This window comes from Oncorhynchus clarkii, chromosome 20 (assembly GCF_045791955.1).
Source record: "Oncorhynchus clarkii lewisi isolate Uvic-CL-2024 chromosome 20, UVic_Ocla_1.0, whole genome shotgun sequence".
NCBI lineage: Eukaryota > Metazoa > Chordata > Actinopteri > Salmoniformes > Salmonidae > Oncorhynchus > Oncorhynchus clarkii.
Genome location: NC_092166.1, coordinates 8,359,431 through 8,381,061, shown reverse-complemented (window position 1 = coordinate 8,381,061; position 21,631 = coordinate 8,359,431). Strand labels below are relative to the sequence as shown.

The 21,631-nt window shown below is 40.9% G+C and overlaps 2 protein-coding genes across 2 annotated transcripts in view; one reads left to right on the top strand and one right to left on the bottom strand.

Annotated features, from left to right (window-relative positions):
* Positions 1-5,678, bottom strand: part of LOC139375831 (metabotropic glycine receptor-like) — a 111,315-nt gene extending 105,637 nt beyond the window's left edge. The window contains exon 1 of the mRNA XM_071117731.1: positions 4,807-5,678. Coding sequence (XP_070973832.1) covers positions 4,807-5,678 — 872 coding nt within the window. The remainder of the gene's footprint in view (positions 1-4,806) is intronic.
* A 14,020-nt stretch (positions 5,679-19,698) lies between these two features.
* Positions 19,699-20,989, top strand: LOC139376696 (myb-like protein D). Its single transcript, XM_071119558.1, has 2 exons — positions 19,699-19,741; positions 20,490-20,989. The coding sequence occupies exons 1-2, from the start codon at positions 19,699-19,701 to the stop codon at positions 20,987-20,989; spliced, it is 543 nt and encodes a 180-aa protein (XP_070975659.1).
* Positions 20,990-21,631: the final 642 nt, after the last annotated feature.

Below are 21,631 nucleotides of genomic sequence, written 5' to 3'. Positions count from 1 at the left end.
GATTGACATGCATTAATATTAGCTCTCTGTGTACATCCAAGGGCCAGCCGTGCTGCCCTGTTCTGAGCCAATTGCAATTTTCCTAAGTTCTTTTTTTGTGACACCTGACCACACGACTGAACAGTATTCAAGGTGCGACAAAACTAGGGTCTGTAGGACCTGCCTTGTTGCTATTGTTGTTAAGAAGGCAGAGCATCACTTTATTATGGACAGACTTCTCCCCATCTTAGCTACTACTGCATCAATATGTTTTGACCATGACAGTTTACAATCTAGTGTTACTCTAAGCAGCTTAGCCATCTCAACTTGCTCAATTTACACATGATTTATTACAAGATTTAGTTGAGGTTTAGGGTTTAGTGAGTGTTTTGTTTCAAATACAATGCTTTTAGTTTTATAAATATTTAGGACTAGCTTATTCCTTGCCACCCAATCTGAAACTAACTGCAGCTCTTTGTTGAGTGTTGCAGTCATTTCAGTCGCTGTAGTAGGTGATGCGTATAGTGTTGAGTCATCCGCATACATAGAAACTCTGGCTTTACTCAGTCAGTGGCATGTCGTAAGTAAAAATTTAAAAAATCAAGGGGACTAAAAAGCTACCCTGGGGAATTCCTGATTCTAACTGGATTATATTTGAGAGGCTTCCATTAAAGAACACCCTCTGTGTTCTGTTAGACAAGTAACTCTTTATCCACATTATAGCAGGGGGTGTAAAGCCATAACACATATGTTTTTCCAGCAGCAGACTATGATCGATAATGTCAAAAGCTGCACTGAAGTCTAACAAGATAGCCCCAACAATAATTGTATCATCAATTTCTCTCAGCCAATCATCAGTCAATTGTGTAAGTGCTTGTTGATTATCCTTCCCTATAAGAATGCTGAAATTCTGTTGTCAATTTTTGTACTGTAAAATAGCATTGTATCTGGTCAAACACTATTTTTTCCAGATGTTTACTAAGGGTTGGTAACAGGCTGATTGGTTGGCTATTTGAGCCAGTAAAGGGGCCTTTACTATTCTTGGGTTGCAGAATGACTTTAGCTTCCCTCCAGGCCTGAGGGCACACACTTTCTAGTAGGCTTACATTGAAGATGTGGCAAATAGGAGTGACAACATTGTCTGCTATTATCCTCAGTCATTTTCCATCTAGATTGTCAGACCCTGGTGGCTTGTCATTGTTAGTAGAGGTCAACCGATTATGATTTTTCAACGCCGATACCGATTATTGGAGGACCAAAAAAGCCGATACCGATTAAATCGTCCGTTAAAAAAAAAAAACATTTGTAATAATGACAATTACAACAATACTGAATGAACACTTATTTTAACTTAATATAATACATCAATAAAAATCAATTTAGCCTCAAATAAATAATGAAACATGTTCAATTTGGTTTAAATAATGCAAAAACACAGTGTTGGAGAAGAAAGTAAAAGTGCAATATGTGCCATGTAAAAACGCTAACGTTTAAGTTCCTTGCTCAGAACATGAGAACATATGAAATCTGGTGGTTCCTTTTAACATGAGACTTCAATATTCCAAGGTAAGAAGTTTTAGGTTGTAGTTAATACAGTATTTATAGGACTATTTCTCTCTATACCATTTGTATTTCATATACCTTTGACTATTGGATGTTCCTATAGGCACTTTAGTATTGCCAGTGTAACAGTATAGCTTCCGTCCCTCTCCTTGCCCCTACCTGGGCTTGAACCAGGAACACATCAACAACAGCCACCCTCGAAGCAGCGTTACCCATGCAGAGCAAGGGGAACAACCACTCCAAGTCTCAGAGTGAGTGACGTTTAAAACGCTTTTAGCGCGCACCCCGCTAACTAGCTAGCCATTTCACATCGGTTACACCAGCCTCATCTCGGGAGTTGATAGGCTTGAAGTCATAAACAGCTCAATGCTTGAAGCACAGTGAAGAGCTGCTGGCAAAACGCACAAAAGTGCTGTTTGAATGAATGCTTACGAGCCTGCTGCTGCCTACCATCGCTCAGTCAGACTACTCTATCAAATATCAAATCATAGACTTAATTATAACATAATAACACACAGAAATACGAGCCTTTGGTCATTAATATGGTCGAATCCAGAAACTATCATTTTGAAAACAAGACGTTTATTCTTTCAGTGAAATACGGAACCGTTCCGTATTTTATCTAACAGGTGGCATCCCTAAGTCTAAATATCCCTGTTACATTGTACAACCTTCAATGTAATGTCATAATTACGTAAAATTCGGGCAAATTAGTTGACAACGAGCCAGGCGGCCCAAACTGCTGCATATACCCTGACTCTGCGTTTCACCTGGTTAATATTGCCTGCTAACCTGGATTTCTTTTAGCTAAATATGCAGGTTTAAAAATATATACAGTGGGGCAAAAAATGATTTAGTCAGCCACCAATTGTTCAAGTTCTCCCAAATATCTGCAGCGTTAGTAAAAATGTGATCAATACATGTTGATGATTTAATTCCTGTGCTGTTTGTAACTACCCTGGTAGGTTGACTGACAACCTGATCCAAGTTGCAGGCTCTGGTTACAGTTTGACGTTTTTTCCTGAGTGGGCAGCTTGATGATAGCCAGTCAACATTTAAATCACCCAGAAAATATGCTTCTCTGTTGATATCACATACATTATCAAGCATTTTATACATATTATCCAGATACTGACTGTTAGCACTTGGTGGTCTATAGCAGCTTCCCACCAGAATGGGCTTTAGGTGAGGCAGATGAACCTGTAGTCATATTACCGCAACAGTATTTAACATTAGATTGTCTCTAAGCTTTACATGAATGTGGTTCTAAATCTAGACCGCAACACCACCTCCTTTGGCATTTCTGTATTTTCGGTAGATGTTATAACCATGTATTGCTACCACTTTATCATCAGAGGTATTATCTAAGTGAGTTTCAGAGGTAGTCAGAATATGAATGTCATCTGTTACAAGCAAGTAACAGATGACATTCATGTAACCAGTCTAATTCAAACAAATCCATTACCAAACAGACATTATACTAGATGATCTCTCAACCAATATGTCATAGGCTTAACAGACTGTTTATGATAATGGCCTCAAAGCCATTGCTCTCATTCTGCATATCCTCCACAAAATCACACTGGAATCATTTACATTTTGATTAGGTTTACAAAAAGGGGTCTGTATTGGTTTGTTTAATCCTTGGGGTGAATAGATTGCTTGGGATGTACATCCAAAGATTTGGCCTCCAAACTCTCCTAAAAAGGAAGAGACGAGACCGTGCAGAGGGATTCTCTTAGATCTTTGAAACGTCTGAACTATAATTGTGAAACTGAATCCACAGGCCTATTCTAAAAGTCATGCTGCTGCTAATCATTAGACGACGATGCCACATCCATTTGTGGGAATGTCAAATGAGTTTTAATGCGCCCTCGGGACATTCTGAAATTCTGAACAGGAACCAGCTCTTTAAAAACCAGTGGAAGCAGTTAATTTTGCAGCCAATTAAAGGTCATCTCACTGATGGCTTTTAATACCAATGTCCTCATAAAACGGGTGTCAGAGAGCAAAGTGAACTTTACAAAATAAAGTATATTGGGCTTGAAATCCGATGTCTTCAAAAGCAGCTCCAAGGTCGATAATGCTTCCCTCTGTGCAGGACGTGGATTTGATTATTTGTGATTGAACCTTGATTTTATTAGAGAGTCATACTGAGACCAAGATCTGTTTTACAGATAAGCACTGAATTACAGCAATTACAGAAATACACACCTCAAATACCAAACGCAAGTAGAAAAAAAGGGTTGATAGCCTTGATTTTTTTGCTAAGCCGGAACCGTACAGTAGCTGTCTGCAACAGCAGGGGTCTTTTTGTATTTTCAGGCTGAACCCTAATCCGATGACCTACAGATGAGCCTCTGTTTGATCCCCTTCCGTAGCCAATCTAAACTTGACTGGGTAAGTGTGATCAAGCACCATGGAAGATGAGATCGGTTAAGAGGTTTCAACAAGAGACTAAAGCAAAGGGTAGGTAACCCTGGACAAGGAATACCTGGGAGAGCAGGTATGTGCAATTTAGCCAATCACTGATATTCATAAATCAGCTTAGTTGGTGAAGTGAATTAGTAGTCAGTTGTGGTGCCTGTTTAGAACTAAATGTTGCTGTACCTGCAGGGAATTGTTTTTGGATCAGCTCAGGCAACAGCTTTGAGATGATCTTGCATGTATGCTAAAGGCATGACCAAAACAAACTAAACTTACAGTACGTAGTCTTGCCTAAATGAATAAAGCTCAGGGACAAACTAACATGCTGGAATTATTGTGTAGACACAGCACTTGCATTTAAGTGGGAGTAAAGTGGACTTGAAATTCAAAGTGGTCTTTTATAATTCATTCATGACTAAATAGATGTTTGTACACACTTGGACCTTGAAATGTGACATATTTATTGTATTTGCTAATGCACAGACCTACTCACACAGCAAAGACAGCTTTTTTGAACCATGCGGGCAAAGGTTGTTTTTTAAAACTTTTTTTACATGTATTTTTTTTACAGCAAACACATTCCTCAAAAATGAAGTGTAGAGGCCTACAGTGTGAATACAATAGACATGAGCCGTTTTCGATGGATAGTTTGGGCCCTTTTCATGCACATGGCCTGATTCAAAGCGCGAGAAGCGCACTGTCAGGACTGCAACAACCGAGACAGGCCTACTAAAACATGTTTGATTAGATAAACGTGTCAAATGTAAACCAAAAGTGTTCCTTTCAAACAAACAGTCATGAGTCACAGCCAGGTCCCTTAGTCTATAGGCTACTCACCTGAACTCGGGCGCGGAATTTGTCTTCAGACCATAGAACCCCGCAGACAAGGTGAGTAGCCAGTGTGGTACGAAATTCCCATGCTCGCATTCCAGGTAAGGCGCAGACCACTTGATTTGACTTTTGTCGAGAATGTAGCCATTTTGAGTGGCTACTGGGTCTCGGCTCGACGCCCTTCTCTGCATGTACGGTTTTTTTCGGTCCCTGAACTCGTTAAACCACTCAGAATCCGGGCTCCTGCTCTTGAGATGGTGGTGAGCGGAGTTGGAAAGGTCCTGGAGAACCACTTCCCCTTCAGTTCTTGTCGCTTGAAGGAAAACATGGGGACCCCGCGTCGGAGCATCAGAATGGAATGTAACCACTGCCCTGTGAATTTTGGGGTCCCCCTCGAGAATACTCCGAACCAGTGCGTGGTACCAGTTAATATCCCTCCGAAGGCTGTGCTCTCTTGACCTGTTGGCTTGTAAAATCATGTTCAGAAAGTTGGTTGCGTGCGCCATGGTGTCCAGCACGCTATGGAGAAAATAGTGTGAGGCCACATTGGTTCCACCGCGGAGGCTACTCAACTCATACCTCCGAGAACAGTTGACTTGTTCAAGAGCCGACGAGTCTCCCGTGTGCAGGAAAGCTGTTACCACCCTAGGCAGGTCCTCTTCGATTTTGTGCGCCACAATGGTGCGCTCGGTGAAGGGTCCTGGGTAAGAAGTTGGATGGTGCATCGATTCCTTGTTGATATTTTGAGTGCTGTACATAGTGGGGTTCTTCGATCGTATTTCAGCGTCTTTGTCGTTATCCGACCATTCCACATACCCATAATTAGATCCGAAAACGAATCCCATTTGCAGAAGCAGATTAATAAGAAAAAAAGCCATACCGTGACTGCTTTTACCGACAGAGTGAAGAATCAGTTTGCTCTCCATTGAGCATAACAGAAACCAACCCCTTGCGCGCAGTGACTAAAGTGATAGGCTAATGGACACCTACTAGGAGATGAATTAGTATCATCCCAATTCAATAGCGTAAGGTGCCATTAAACGATACTATCAAAAGCTGTAGGCTACTTGCTCACATGCTCGTCCGTGATAGAGAGACGCTTCCTCAACACCCGTTTACGCTCTGCAACCAAGCGTCAGGCAGATGTTTTTACAGTCAACCAATCCTCTTACTGCCAAGACAGGCTTAGTTAGTTATTGCAGCGGTGAGCTCCGGTGGTCGCTTTACATGGGTGAGTTAACACTCAAGCCGCCAGTTTCAACCCTCCTAGTGCAGGCTGTAGAATTAGAGTGAAAACAGAGGGGAGGCTGGAGCAAATTGCTTTCAAATTCCCATCCCTCCCAATATCGCATAGGGCACCTGAGGTGTCTTTGGCTTCGTTTAGACAGGCAGCCCAATTCTGATATTATTTTCCACTAATTGGTCAGTTGACCAATCAGATCAGCTCTGAAAAAGATCTGCTGTGAAAAGATCTGATGTAATTGGTCAAAATACCAATTAGTTGTGAAAAAAATGTCAGACTTGGGCTGCCTGTGTGAATGCAGCCGTAGACAGGCGTGTGTGACTGCTGTTGCTGCCAATCGTCTTTGAGAGGTGGGATAATATGGGTGGCGCGAGCTGCCAGGAGCTGTCCGGTTCTGAAAGTAGTGCGTGAGGAGGGGAAAGAACAGTGACGGATTTATGCATGACTGCTAAAGTGAAACGTTCAGGGTTTAAATTGGGCTTTTGTAGGTGATGGAATAGTCCCTATTATTTTTGTATTTTCCATGGTAACTGTCCAGTAGCCTAATGTCCCACAGTTTTAATAATGAGAAAAATGCATAAGCGTGCAGCTCATTTGGTAGAGCATGGCGCATGCAACACCAGAGTTGTAGGTTCTATTCCCACGGGCCGCTAGTATGAAAATGTATGCGTTCAATTCTGTAAATCAATCTGGATGACGGAAATGTTATAGTGTCATACTTTCTCTGTACCCTACGGGTGTGCCTGCTTATCTGTGTTTCTAAATACAGCTGTGCCTCGTTGTGTTGTGGGCTTTATCAAGAGCCAGTTCCAGGAGAGCTGCCTGCCGCCTGGGGTGATGTGCTGTTACCATGGTGACAGAGGTTACGACCGCATTGGCCCCAAATGCGCTGGTCCCAGGTTCAGCTCCACCGAGACAGAACATAGTGTAATGCATTGGACTCATAACAATGTACTAATAAAGGGTAATTGGTTATGATTAGCATAGAGCAAAGAAACATCTTCAAAGGACTGAAAATGAATCACTTCAGTAATCGTTTCAGATTACTGTTAAAAGAAAGAAAAGATCCAGTTTGTTTCTATGTTCTATACATTCAATTTCTATGCTGCTGACTGCAGTACAGACGACAAGTCAGCATCCTCGTTTCTCACCACCTACACCTTTATCCAAATCCTCCTATAATCACAGATTGCTGTACCCTAGTGATATATCTATCCATTTCATTTCTATACTGACAGTATTTCCCAGTGCATACAGACTCCTCACGCCCCTCCATGTAATCTTCCTCTCCTGTAAGCACGACAACCTCTTATGGCCTGATGAATATTTCATGGCCGTCGGGTGCATCTTCTACATGCCTTACGACTGGGGCCTTCCTGACAGCAGCAGTAGCAGCGCTACTAGTAAAGCTTTCACCTTCACTCTCTGGACAGCGTCCCAAATGGCACCCTATTCCCTACAAAGTGCACTTATTTTGACCCCCCCCCCCCCCCTAAACCCATAGAGTTCATTTTTTTTAATTTAAAGGTGAACTATATAGGGAATAGGGTTCCATTTGGGATGCGGACTCTATGTTCCCAAAGGATTATTTAGATTCCCCCCCCCCCCCCCAAAAAAAAACAACAACTTCACAACAGATTTCATCTGATTGTGACACGGCTGGTTTTTAGAAGAAATAATTGCAGCAGCTAGTTCTGCAGTATTTGGGGTGAGTTACACAACGCAGTGTGAGGCAATCCTACGCTCAATGGAGTGGGTGCTCCTGATTATACACTGAGCGACTCTGAAGATGAGATCTTTACATAATGTATGTAATTGATATATTTTCTGTGTTCATAAATTATAATACATACTTTTGCAATGCTGACGTCAAAGAATAAAAAAGACAAACCTCAGCCTTAAACCAGCAGACTAAAGAGACACTCCCTTTAAGGATAGAAATAACATTGGAAAGAACAGGACTTACTGGAGCTACCTGCTTCTGACCTGTATTCTACAAAAGGTCATTTTCAACAAAGTTTGAATGTAATTAAAATATGTCATTGAACTATTCAAGTCAAACACTTAAAAATGATCCATTTCAAAAGCAGTTTTAAAAGGAAGTCAGTCTTATCAGTAGTGGAAATATGCCCCGATCACTTGATCTTATGAGAAGAAAACGTGGAAGTTATGCAGATAGAGATATTCCTCTTTAATTTGATTACCGTCACCTCAGCCACTGGGTGTCAAAGACAGACACTGTTTTAATTATAAACCTCGAATTGATAAGGTGTAGGGCTGTAAACACATCGCACAGCTAGCTTTTACAGCAAAGGAGACGTCATACTGAGCACGACACACACATGACACAAATCTACATGATGCACATCTACAGCGCCTTCGCAAAGTATTCAGACCCCTTCACTTTCCCCACATTTTGTTACGTTATAGTCTTATTCTCATTAATCTGCACACTAAACCCCAAAATGACAAAGCAAAATCAGCATTTTAGAAAAGCTAGTTTATAAAAAATAAAAAAACGGAAATGTAACATTTACATAAGTATTCAGACCCTTTACTCAGTATTTTGTTGATGCACATTCGGCTGCAATTACAGCCTCGGGTCTTCTTGAGTATGACGCTACAAGCTTGGCACACCTGTATTTGGGGAGTTTCTCCCATTCTTCTCTGCAGATCCTCTCAAGCTCTGTTAGGCTGGATGGGGAGCGTTGCTGCACTGCTATTTTCAGGTCTCTCCTGAGATGTTCTTTCTGGTTCCAGTCCGGGCTCTGTATTGGCCACTCAAGGACATTAAGAGACTTGTCCCGAAGCCACTCCTGCGTTGTCTTGGCTGTGTGCTTAGGATCGTTGTCCTGTTGGAAGGTGAACCTTCATCCCAGTCTGAGGTCCTGAGTGCTCTGGAGCAGGTTTTCATCAAGGATCTCTCTGTACATTGCTCCGTTCATCTTTGCCTCGAGCCTGACTAGTATCCCAGTTCCTGCCGCTGAAAAAACACCCCCACAGCATGATGCTGCCTCCGCCATGCTTCACCGTAGGGATGGTGCCATGTTTCCTCGACATTCCGGCAAAAGAGTTGAATATTGGTTTCATCAGACCAGAGAATCTTGTTTCTCATGGTCTGTCATGTGCCTTTTACAGAGGAGTAGCTTCCGTCTGGCCACTCTACCATAGAGGCCTGATTGGTGGGGTGTTGCAGAGGTGGTTGTCCTTCTGGAAGGTTCTCCCATCTCCACAGGGGAACTCTAGAGCTCTGTCAGAGTGACCATCGGGTTCTTGGTCACTTCCCTGACAAGGCCCTTCTCCCCCGATTGCTCAGTTTGGCTAGGCGGCCAGCTCTAGGAAGAGTCTTGGTGGTTCTGAACTTCTTCCATTTAAGAATGATGGAGGCCACTGTGTTCTTGGTGACCTTCAATGCTGCATAAATATTTTTCTACCCTTCCCCAGATCTGTGCCTCGACACAATCCTGTCTTGGGGCTCTACGGACAATTCCTTTGATGTAATGGCTTAGTTTTTGCTCTGACATTCACGGTCAATTGTGGGACCTTATATAGACAGGTGTGTGCCTTTCCAAATCATGTCCAATCACTTGAATTTATCACAGGTGGACTCCAATCAAGTTGTAGAAACATCTCAAGGATGATCAATGGAAACTGGATTTACTTGATCTCAATTTTGAGTCTCATAGCAAAGGGTCTTATTGCTTATGTAAATAAGGTATTTAAGTTTTTTATTTTTAATACATTTGCAAAAATGTGTTTTCATTTTGTCATTATGGGGAATTGTGATGTCGTTATGGGGAATTGTGATGTCATTATGGGGAATTGTGATGTCATTATGGGGAATTGTGTGTAGAGGATTGTTTTTATTCAATACATTTTAGAATAAGGCTGTTACATAACAAAGTGGAAAAAGTCAAGGGGTCTGAATACTTTCCGAAGGCGCTGTATGTTCCAGACCCTTTGACCATCTGCTCAAGAAAAATTTGATCTGCGGCTGAATCTAGTTGATGATCCCTGGTCTAGATTTCTTTTTTTTTTTATCTACTTATTAGGAATATTTTTATCTAGCGTGTATATTTTTTTTATTGTATCAACAGTCCTGTAGACCAAAATACATAAGTACTGTATATCACATTTTTGAAGTAGGAAGGGACATACACAAATAGCCAGGGATATAAAATTCTATGTACTGTAACATTCTCAAACATTCATTTTGGTGGGTACGGTCAAAGCAGGCCCTCAACAGTGATCAATCACTATGTCCAGTCCAACTGCAGGGGCTTGATTAAAAGAGCTGGGAATTGTGTGTTCCGATGTTATTTACTGACAGAAATGCCTATAGAGGGTATCAACAAACCTTTCCATCTGTTATTTAGACAAGAGAGCAAGAGGAGTTTTGATCAGAATTGGAGCATTGCTCTGTAGGACTTCTGAACATTTACTTCATAATAATTATATTTTATTTACATTCATTAATCTCATTGAGATTGTACATGTCGTTTTAAGAGGAGGCACATCCCAATTGATTTTTACTTGAGTCATACGCTATCAAGGAATCAAGCAGATGCTAATTTAATGTATTAGATGAATATGAATGAATGAATATGATTCCATATTCAGGTTTTTTCTTGATCAAAGGGGGGTTTAGGTGGTGAGCATGGCAGGGGGTGTGGCAGGAGCCCGGTCGGGCCGTCAGCGAAGCAGAATTTTTGCGTTTTTAAGACAATTTCCTGCAATTCTACAATATCTCCATGGAGCCGATAGACATTTTGCAGTTTGAAAGCTAATTTCCTGAAATTCTACAAATTTTGCCTTGGCGCCGAGAGAAAATGTTGTTGTTTTTAAGCTAATTTCATGCGATTCTACATAGAAAATGCATAGAATTGCAGGAAATTTGATTTAAAACTGAGACTAAATGTTGTTTTTTAAAACTGAGACAAAAGGTTGCAGTTTAAAACAAATTCTATGTATTTTGCCATGGCTAATGCTGTGTTTTAATGCTCAAACATAATAACAAAATCAATAAATTAATTGTTTCTGGAATGTTCTAATATCCGACGCCGACCGTCGCTGGAGGCTTCGGATCGCTGATCATCTCAGGAGGTTCCGGACTGTAGACCATCTCAGGAGGCTCCGGACTGTAGACCGTCTCAGGAGTTCCGGACTGTAGACCGTCTCAGGAGTTCCGGACTGTAGACCGTCTCAGGAGTTCCGGACTGTAGACCGTCTCAGGAGTTCCGGACTGTAGACCGTCTCAGGAGTTTCCGGACTGTAGACCGTCTCAGGAGGTTCCTGACTTTAACCCGTCTTTGGAGGTTCCGGACTGTGGCCCGTCGTTGGAGGTTCCGGACTTTGAAACGTCGCCGGAAGTTCTGGACTGGTAACTGTCGCCGGAAGCTCTGGGCTGGGAACTGTCGCCGGAAGCTCTGGGCTGGGAACTGTCTCCCGGAAGCTCTGGACTGGGAACTGTCGCCCGGAAGCTCTAGACTGTGGAGGTGCACTAGAGGCTTGATGCGTGGGACCGGTACCGGTGGCACCGAGCTGATGACACGCACCTCAGGGAGAGTGCGGGGAAGAGGCACAGGATGTACTGGACTGTGGAGGCGCCCTGGAGACCTGTTGCGTGGGACCGGTACAGTTGGCACAGGACACACCTGACTGGAAAAGCGCACTTGAGGGAGAGTGTGAGGAGTTGGCACAGGACGTACTGGGTTGTGAAGGTACACTGGAGACCTGGTGTGTATAGCCGGCATCAATTGTTCCGGAACTTTAACACACGTTTCAGGATGAGTACGAGGAACTGGCACAGGTGACATCGGACAGCTAACACGCTCGTCATGGCGAATGCTGTGCATACTACGCCAAACCAACAGCTCTCTCTCTTCACTCTCCTCCAATTTGATCAACAACTCCTCAAAGGTCTCTAACTCTCCCCTCAGTTCACTCTCCTCCAATTTGTCCAATAACTCCTCGACAGTCTCTGACTCACCCCTCAACTTCGCCGACTGCTCCATGTGCCCTCCCCAAAAAATTATTGGGGTTTCTATGGCCTACCTCCCCGACGTCGTTGCTGTCCCCTCATGCTCCTAGGCGACTCCGGCCAAGGAAGGCGATCCTGTCCTGCCAGGATTTCCTCCCAAGTCCAGGATCCCTTCCCATCCAGGATCTCTTTCCAAGTCCAGGATACTTCCTCCTCCTGGGCACGCTGCTTGGTCCTTTGTTGGTGGGATCTTCTCGTCAAGCTCGTTATAATGATAAGACCAATGCGCAGCGTGAATAGAGTTCCACATAATTTTAATAAAGAGAAACTCACTAAACAAAAACAACAAAAGCACAAACGAAACGTGAAGCTACTGGTGTGCACAAATGCAACTTACTGTAGACAAGATCCCACCACACAAACAAGGAAAATGGCTACCTAAATATGATCCCCAATCAGAGACAACGATAAACAGCTGTCTCTGATTGGGAACTATATAAGGCCAACATAGACATACAAAAACCCAAGACATACCCTAGACATACAAAACTAGTGTACCCACCCTAGTCATACCCTGACCTAACCAAAATATATAGAAAAACAGAGATATCTAAGGTCAGGGCGTGACATTAGTTTCCAAAGATTCTATTATTCAAATATATATACAGTTGAAGTCGGAAGTTTACATACACCTTAGCCAAATACATTTCAACTCAGTTTTTCACAATTCCTGACATTTAAATCCTAGTAACAATTCCCTGATCACCACTTTATTTGAAGAATGTTAAATGTCAGAATAATAGCAGATAGTATGATTTATTTCAGCTTTTATTTATTTTATCACATTCCCAGTGGGTCAGAAGTTTACATACACTCAAATAGTATTTGGTAGCATTGCCTTTACATTGTTTAACTTGGGTAAACATTTTGGGTAGCCTTCCACAAGCTTCCCACAATAAGTTGGGTGAATTTGTGCCCATTCCTCCTGACAGAACTGGTGTAACGGAGTCAGGTTTGTAGGCCTCCTTGCTCGCACACGTTTTTTCAGTTCTGCCCACAAATTTTCTATGGGAATGAGGTCAGGGCTTTGTGATGGCCACTCCAATACCATGATTTTGTTGTCCTTAAGCCATTTTGCCACAACTTTGGAAGTATGCTTGGGGTCATTGTCCATTTGGAAGACCTATTTGCGACCAAGCTTTAACTTCCTGACTGATGTCTTGAGATGTTGCTTCAATATATCCACATAATTTTCCTACCTCATGATGCCATCTATTTTGTGAAGCGCACCAGTCCCTCCTGCAGCAAAGAACCACCACAACATGATGCTGCCACTCCCGTGCTTTACGGTTGGGATGCTGTTCTTCGGCTTGCAAGCCTCCCCCTTTTTCCGCCAAACAAAAGTTTTGTTGTCTTCACTATTATTCTACAATGTATAACATATAAAGAAAAACCGTTGAATGAGTAGGTACTTCTAAACTTTTGACTGGTACTGACATTTTCTGATCATTTTCTTGTTTTGCCTTGCTTTGTTCTTATTTGCAAGTGGAAAATTCCTCCACACCATCAGAGATGCAGAAAACCTTAGCAAGAACACCATCTGTCTGTCACGCTATCCCCCCAAGGTGTACCTTGCTTTTAAGCGACTGCTGAATGTGTTCATTGTATTCCCTGGCCACTTGCCTGTCCAAACCATCAAAGGGGTTTTATGGCATTGCAGGTGAACTAAACCCAACCTATGCAAATCAACAATGGTATCTGTTGTCAAAAGTTTATAGCCTCAATGGACATTGGTGGATTAGAAGGTACCCACTGTCCCACTACCTCCCCTACCAGACTAAATTGAGGCTCCACTTTCACAGAGTAGATGTTCAGGTACATAATGTAGGCTTCTCTACAGTTATACAGCATTTTATTAGGCCTTCAATAATAATGCAGAACTGTAGTCTATTTCATGTGGAATGGCTTAATTTGCATGTGGAATGGCTTAATTCATTTTTTAAATAATAATATATATATTTTTTTACATTTGTTTCTATCCATCGCTACACTTTTCAGATGATCTGTTACCATCAGGGTCTTGTCACTGACATTGAGCCGAAGTGTCCTGTTTCGGTACATGACTCACACATCTTTAGAGAGTATTACCAAAGATTGGAGCAAGGTGATGATAATATTTACCTAAAAGTTACATTATTTATCGCTGGTAAGCAACTGCCTACACACACACACAACGGCACACACACAACGGCGCACACACACACACACACACACACACACACACACACTCTCACACACAACGGCACACACAGACACACACACACAACGGCACACACACACACTCACACAAAGACACACACAGACACACACAACGGCACACACACAGACACACACAACGGCACACACACACACACACAAAGACACACACACACACACACACCGAAGCCAGGAAGTTCCAGGAACACCGTTCTTAATGAATCCCTTTCATATCACTGTCAATCAAATGACTCAAGAAATGTGTTATTTTCGTGAGGAGTATGAGAGGAAGAATACAGGTCAGTTGAAAATAGCGGCCCGTCTTCCCACAGATGGCTGTGATGTGGAGTGTTGAGAGGTGCAATAGTGACGTGAGCAGTCTGGCTCGACTAACGTGTGAACAGACAGGTATAAAATCACAGTTTGTTGAAGGAGAAAAGGCCTCCTGAGAACTTGGAAGTGCTAGCACAACATCACAACCCACCCCCTTTCACAGCTGTGACAGATTACCTACCACACACACACACACACACACACACACACACACAAGTTTGTTTTACTATCATTGTGGGGACCAAAAAATGTATTCACATTCAAAATCCTATTTTCCTTAACCCCAAACCCTAAAACTAAACCAAACCCTAACTTCTAAACCTCACCCCTAAGCCTAAAATAGCCTTTTTCCTTGTGGGGAATGGCAAAATGTCCCCACTTTTGCAAGCCTTCCTTGTTTTACTATCCTTTTGAGGACCTCTGGTACCCACAAGGATAGTAAAACCAAACCGAAACACAGACACACAAACGACAGGCTTATACACACAAAAACACATGCGCACTTGCTCTTTTACTATTTAAACCTGTATAGAACACTGGTAAATACAATTTAAATAAATACTGTTTTGATATGTTGTAGGTTTAAATAGTATTTACCTGTGTCCTATACAGGTTTAAATAGTATTTACCTGTGTCCTATACAGGTTTAAATAGTATTTACCTGTGTCCTATACAGGTTTAAATAGCATTTACCTGTGTCCTATACAGGTTTAAATAGTATTTACCTGTGTCCTATACAGGTTTAAATAGCATTTACCTGTGTCCTATACAGGTTTAAATAGTATTTACCTGTGTCCTATACAGGTTTAAATAGCATTTACCTGTGTCCTATACAGGTTTAAATAGTATTTACCTGTGTCCTATACAGGTTTAAATAGTATTTACCAGTGTCCTATACAGGTTTAAATAGCATTTACCAGTGTTCTGTAGTACAGGTTTAAATAGTATTTACCAGTGTTCTGTACAGGTTTAAACAGTATTTACCAGTGTCCTATACAGGTTTAAATAGCATTTACCAGTGTTCTGTACAGGTTTAAATAGTATTTACCTGTGTCCTATACAGGTTTAAATAGTATTTACCAGTGTCCTATACAGGTTTAAATAGTATTTACCAGTGTTCTGTAGTACAGGTTTAAATAGTATTTACCTGTGTCCTATACAGGTTTAAATAGTATTTACCAGTGTCCTATACAGGTTTAAATAGTATTTACCAGTGTTCTGTAGTACAGGTTTAAATAGTATTTACCTGTGTCCTATACAGGTTTAAATATTATTTACCAGTGTCCTATACAGGTTTAAATAGTATTTACCAGTGTTCTGTACAGGTTTAAATAGTATTTACCTGTGTCCTATACAGGTTTAAATAGCATTTACCAGTGTCCTATACAGGTTTAAATAGCATTTACCTGTGTCCTATACAGGTTTAAATACTATTTACCTGTGTCCTATACAGGTTGAAATAGTATTTACCTGTGTCCCATGTCTCCACAACCTGCAGAGCAACAGTCAAGTGTTTGCTGCTCTCTAGTGGTGATTCTGGCTCCACTATCGTACTCCATGTGTTGCCATTTGAATGGTTTCTTATTTATGAAAGACCTTCATTTATTTGCTTGTTTGATTGTCAAAATCAAATAAGTGTTTCTGATCATTGTAAGAGTTGCAAAATCCCTAGAACCTACAATAAATTCACTGGTTTTCCTGAAATCCCGGTTGGAGGATTCATTGAATCAGGAGTGAATAAGCAGGAAATGCCGAATCATCCACACAGGATTTCTGAAAATCCAGGACATGTGTTTAAAGTTCCTGGATTTTTGCAACCCTAACCATCATAATGATATTTTGTTTTGCATTATAAATGAACCCCACAGTGTTGCGAGCATTGTGAAGATATGCTTCTAGTTTACAATATACCATATTATGGAGAACACCGCCATAGTTTTTGAAAAGGCTCAGAAAAGGTTATTGCTTTTCTGGCCTCCCGAGTAGCGCAGCGGTCTCGGTCTCGGGAGGTGCTAGAGGCGTCACTACAGACCCGGGTTCGATCCCAGGGTATGTCGCAGCTGGCTGCAACTGGGAGACCCATGAGGCGGCGCACAATTGGCTCAGCGTCGTCTGGGTAAGGGAAGGGTTTGACCGGCCAGGATGTCCTTGTCCCATTGCGCTCTAGCGACTCCTTGTGGAGGACCGGGCGCATGCCAAGAAGCAGTGCGGCTTGGCTGGGTCCGTACGGGAGTTGCAGCGATGGGACAAGACTGTAACTACCAATTGGATATCACGAGAAAGGAGTATTTAATAAATGTAAAAAAGTTATTATTTTCAAGGAAGCTAAGATCCTTTGATGTCTGCCTAAAAATGCTCCATATGTTGCATAACAGTGTTTTGGCTAGTGTCTTGTTCTACAGTATGATGTACTGGTGGTAACATCACAACGGATGATGCTAACAAGTTGAACAAAATCATAAAGAAAGCTGGTTCTACCATCTGCACCCACCAGGACAATCTAGAGCCCATTCTGGATAAGCAGATCTTCAAGATGCTCAATAGCATAGAGACCAACACCAACCATGGTATCTGCTTGGGGCAACGCAGTGCAATGGCAGACAGATTTATATTAGCTATGAGAAAACCGAATGTTTCCGCAGATCCTTTTTACCTTATGCTATGAGGCTTTTTAACATTTTTATTTTTTAAATATCCATTGATGATGTCTTGTTTGTGTATTTATTGGTGTTGTACTGTATGTATTAGCTGGTGCAACAACATTTTCCCTTTAAAGGATTATTAAAGTACTATTCTATCTAAACTGACCCTATAGCATCCTTACAGATTAATCACGCAATACTATACCTATACCACCAATGGTTAATTATACAACAACAATATTCTTGTAATAAATGCTTTGTTTCACTGTAAGACAGCATTTGTTGAAATGTGTATTTTGCGAACAGATGTTTTTATTTCAACACAGTACCTTATGTGCTGAAACACATTAATACCCAAAGTCACAACCTGGTCTCAGAGCATTTCGTATTATTCTGTACGTCAATCCGAGACACTCCATTTAGGATGAGATGTTACGTTTCGTATGGTATGTATTAATTTGTGGATGTCCATCATCCATTTCATATGATGTACAATATGTAGAATATGTTACGGATTTGCTAAACGTACAATATGTTAAGAATTTGCAAAACGTATATGTTAGCTATATATATATGTTAGATAGGCGGCTAACGCTAATATTAGCTAGCTGGCTAATGTTAGCTAGGCTAGGGGTTAGGGATAAAGTTAGGAGTTAGGTTAAAGGATTAATGTCAGGGGAAGGTTTATCTAAAAAGGTTAAGGTTAGGGTCATGGTTAGCTAACATGCTAAGTAGTTGCAAAGTAGCTAAAAGAAGTAAGTAGTTGAAAAGTTGCTAATGACCTGAAATGCTAAAGTTGTACGTGATGAGATTCAAACATGCAAACTTTTGGGTTACTCGACGTTCACGTTACCCATCCACCCCGACCAACCACCCTCTTTCATTTTTGCCTTCAGTAACCTTCTGTGTTATGTAACCATCCCAAACGTAGCATATCATACTAATTTGAGTGTCCCGGATTTCCATTAATTATGTTACGTGTAGTCTATGAGACCATGCTGAAAGACATAGCAAACCATATTGTCTCTTTTAACAGGAAAAAGCGAACAAGACTATAGGCCTAATGGCCGACAGCTTGCCTCAGTCACTACCACTCTGCTGGTCATTGTCTCTGTCCTATCATCTGGACTATCAAGAGAAAACAAGCGCTGTGGAGGCCAGGATAGTGACTCTGCTCATAGTTGAACTGGGTCTCCTCCGTTTTGCATATGATACAACTATTGAGACTGTTTTCTACGTTATTAATGCACTGTTATTAATGCACAAAAAAGAAGTTGACTGACTTTAGCAAATAAAAGCATGAACTAGCAAGAATAAGGCAGTGATCTCTGGGATTCCCTTTCAAAATAAAAGACCTGCGATGAAACTGGTACAAAATTATACAAATGGTTGAAATGCATACCAAACATGGAGTAATTGCCATGCTGAACAGAGTTGTTTTTTAGGCTAATTGCAATAATTATTGGTCACTGTTTTACCGCCAGGTGATCTCTCATTAAACCGCCAATACAGGCTAAGATCACACGCACTGTGGATCTCAACTACAATCATTATAGGCCAACATATTACCGCTCCTGCTTAAGCTAGGTCATGTTAACTTAAAGCCTGCTAGTTGAGCAGACTATTGCAGATTCATCGGGTTGACAATCATTCCATGCAACTAAAATAAAGTATTTCTTTGTTTACTACGACAAATCTACTCTGGCAATTTACCTTACACATTTTAAACATTGAAAACTCATTAGTGATCACCTACACATTTTAAATTTTTAGTTTATGTAATCCATTCATTACAACTTGGCTTAATGACAAAGGACTATGGTCATTTCTTCCCAAGAGTGAAAAATATATTATTCCTGAACTGTCCACATTTTAAATTTGAAACTGAATCGAGCCATTCAGGATTGTCTTATATTTTGTATTCAAATAAAAATGTAGTCTAATAAAGTTAATTTCAGTGGCAGAAATTATATTATATAAATTAAATTATAAAATACAAAATAATAGATCTGATATCAATAATGCCACAGATGTTGAGATACTGCAGTGGCTTAGGTTGTTATTAAATGTTTGTTTCATATATACTCTATGAGTATTTTAAATTCATTAATTAAAAGTCTTCTTTTCGACGCTCAAATCGGTCGTCATTCATAAGGGCATCACAGAATATGTGAAAAGTCAGAAGTCAGCTTAATGGATACCACTGTACCCTAAGCCTGTATGTGCACGAAATAATGATTTTATGATTTTATGGTTTTAAAAAAATCGGATTTATTGACAACCAAACATTGACATTTCATTCGTAAGCAGTCAATATAAAAAAAATATATGTATTTTTTAAATCACTTGCGCATCTGAGTTGCAGGTGTGTGGGATTCATTTCATTACTTCTAAGAAAAGAAAAATTAGCACCCTGATCTGGGTAATGTTGGCAGGAAAGTATCATGTCACAAGGCGAGACCCAGATGCAGACACAGGAGGCAGATGGTTGGAGTTGAAGATGTTTAATAAATCCAAAGGGAATAGGCAAGAGAATGGTCATGGACAGGCAAAAGGTCATAACCAGATCAGAGTCCAGGAGGTACAGAAGGGGGAGGCAGGGTAGCCTAGTGATTAGAGCATTGGACAAGGAACCGAAAGGTTGCAAGCTCAAATCCCCGAGCTGACAAGGTACAAATCTGTCATTCTACCCCTGAACAAGCAGTTAACCCACTGTTCCTAGGCCGTCATTGAAAAAATATAGTTAAATAAAGATAAAATAGAGTGGCAGGCAGAATGGTAACAGATTCCAGAACAGGCAAGAGTCAAAACCAGAAGGACTAGAGTCCTAAAAGGAGAAAAGACATTGCAGGAAAACTGGGAAAACACACTGGTGGGCTTGGACATACAAGACTACACAGAGTGACAGGGTCATTGTATCCTTCATGCTGTAGAAGGCCAGAGTACCTGACTTGTGATCCAGGTACACTCCTACTCTGGAGGAGTGAGGACATGATACTTTAGTCTCAACATAAAGCACCGTAAACTCCAGGACTTATCATTGTGGCAAAATCTGTTCTCAGATTTTATTGGTCACATACACATAGCTAGCTTTTGATCCACACGAATGTGGCATGCTCTGGTGTGACGCACGCCAAAAAAAGACTGCATCTGTAGGAATGGTTTTCTGGACACATATTAGGCCTATAGGTTTCATTCAGATTAGTGCATTTGGACATTTTCTAAACAACTGCAGTTCTGTACAGGATATCCAGCTATGGAAACCAAAACTCCATAAAGAACTACATAAAGAACTCCATAGAGAACTCCATAGAGAACTCCATAGAGAACTCCACAGAGAACTCCATAGATAACTCAATAGAGAACTCCACAGAGAACAATAAGAACTCCATAAAGAACTCCATAGACAACTCCACAGAGAACTCCATAAAGAACTCCATAGAGAACTCCATAGAGAACTCCATAGAGAACTCCATAAAGAACTCCATAGAGAACTCCATAAAGAACTCCATAGAGAACTCCATAGAGAACTCCATAGAGAACTCCATAGAGAACTCAGTAGAGAGCTCCATAGAGAACTCCATAGAGAACTCCTTAGAGAACTCCATAGAGAACATAAATAACTCCATAGAGAACTACATAAAGAACTCCATAGAGAACTACATAAAGAACTACATAAAGAACTACATAGAGAACTCAAAAGAGAACTACATAGAGAACTCCATAGAGAACTAAACAGAGAACTCCATAAAGAACTAAACAGAGAACTCCATAAAGAACTACATAGAGAACTACATAGAGAACTCCATAGAGAACTAAACAGAGAACTCCATAAAGAACTAAACAGAGAACTACATAAAGAACTACATAGAGAACTCAAAAGAGAACTACATAGAGAACTCCATAGAGAACTAAACAGAGAACTCCATAAAGAACTAAACAGAGAACTCCATAAAGAACTACATAGAGAACTACATAGAGAACTACATAAAGAACTACATAAAGAACTACATAAAGAACTACATAAAGAACTACATAGAGAACTCCTTAGAGAACTAAACAGAGAACTCCATAAAGAACTCCATAGAGAACTCCATAGAGAACTCCATAGAGAACTCCATAGAGAACTCCATAGAGAACTAAACAGAGAACTACATAAAGAACTACATAGAGAACTCAAAAGAGAACTACATAGAGAACTCCATAAAGAACTAAACAGAGAACTACATAAAGAACTACATAGAGAACTCAAAAGAGAACTACATAGAGAACTCCATAGAGAACTAAACAGAGAACTACATAGAGAACTCAAAAGAGAACTCCATAAAGAACTCCATAGAGAACTACATAGAGAACTCCATAAAGAACTACATAGAG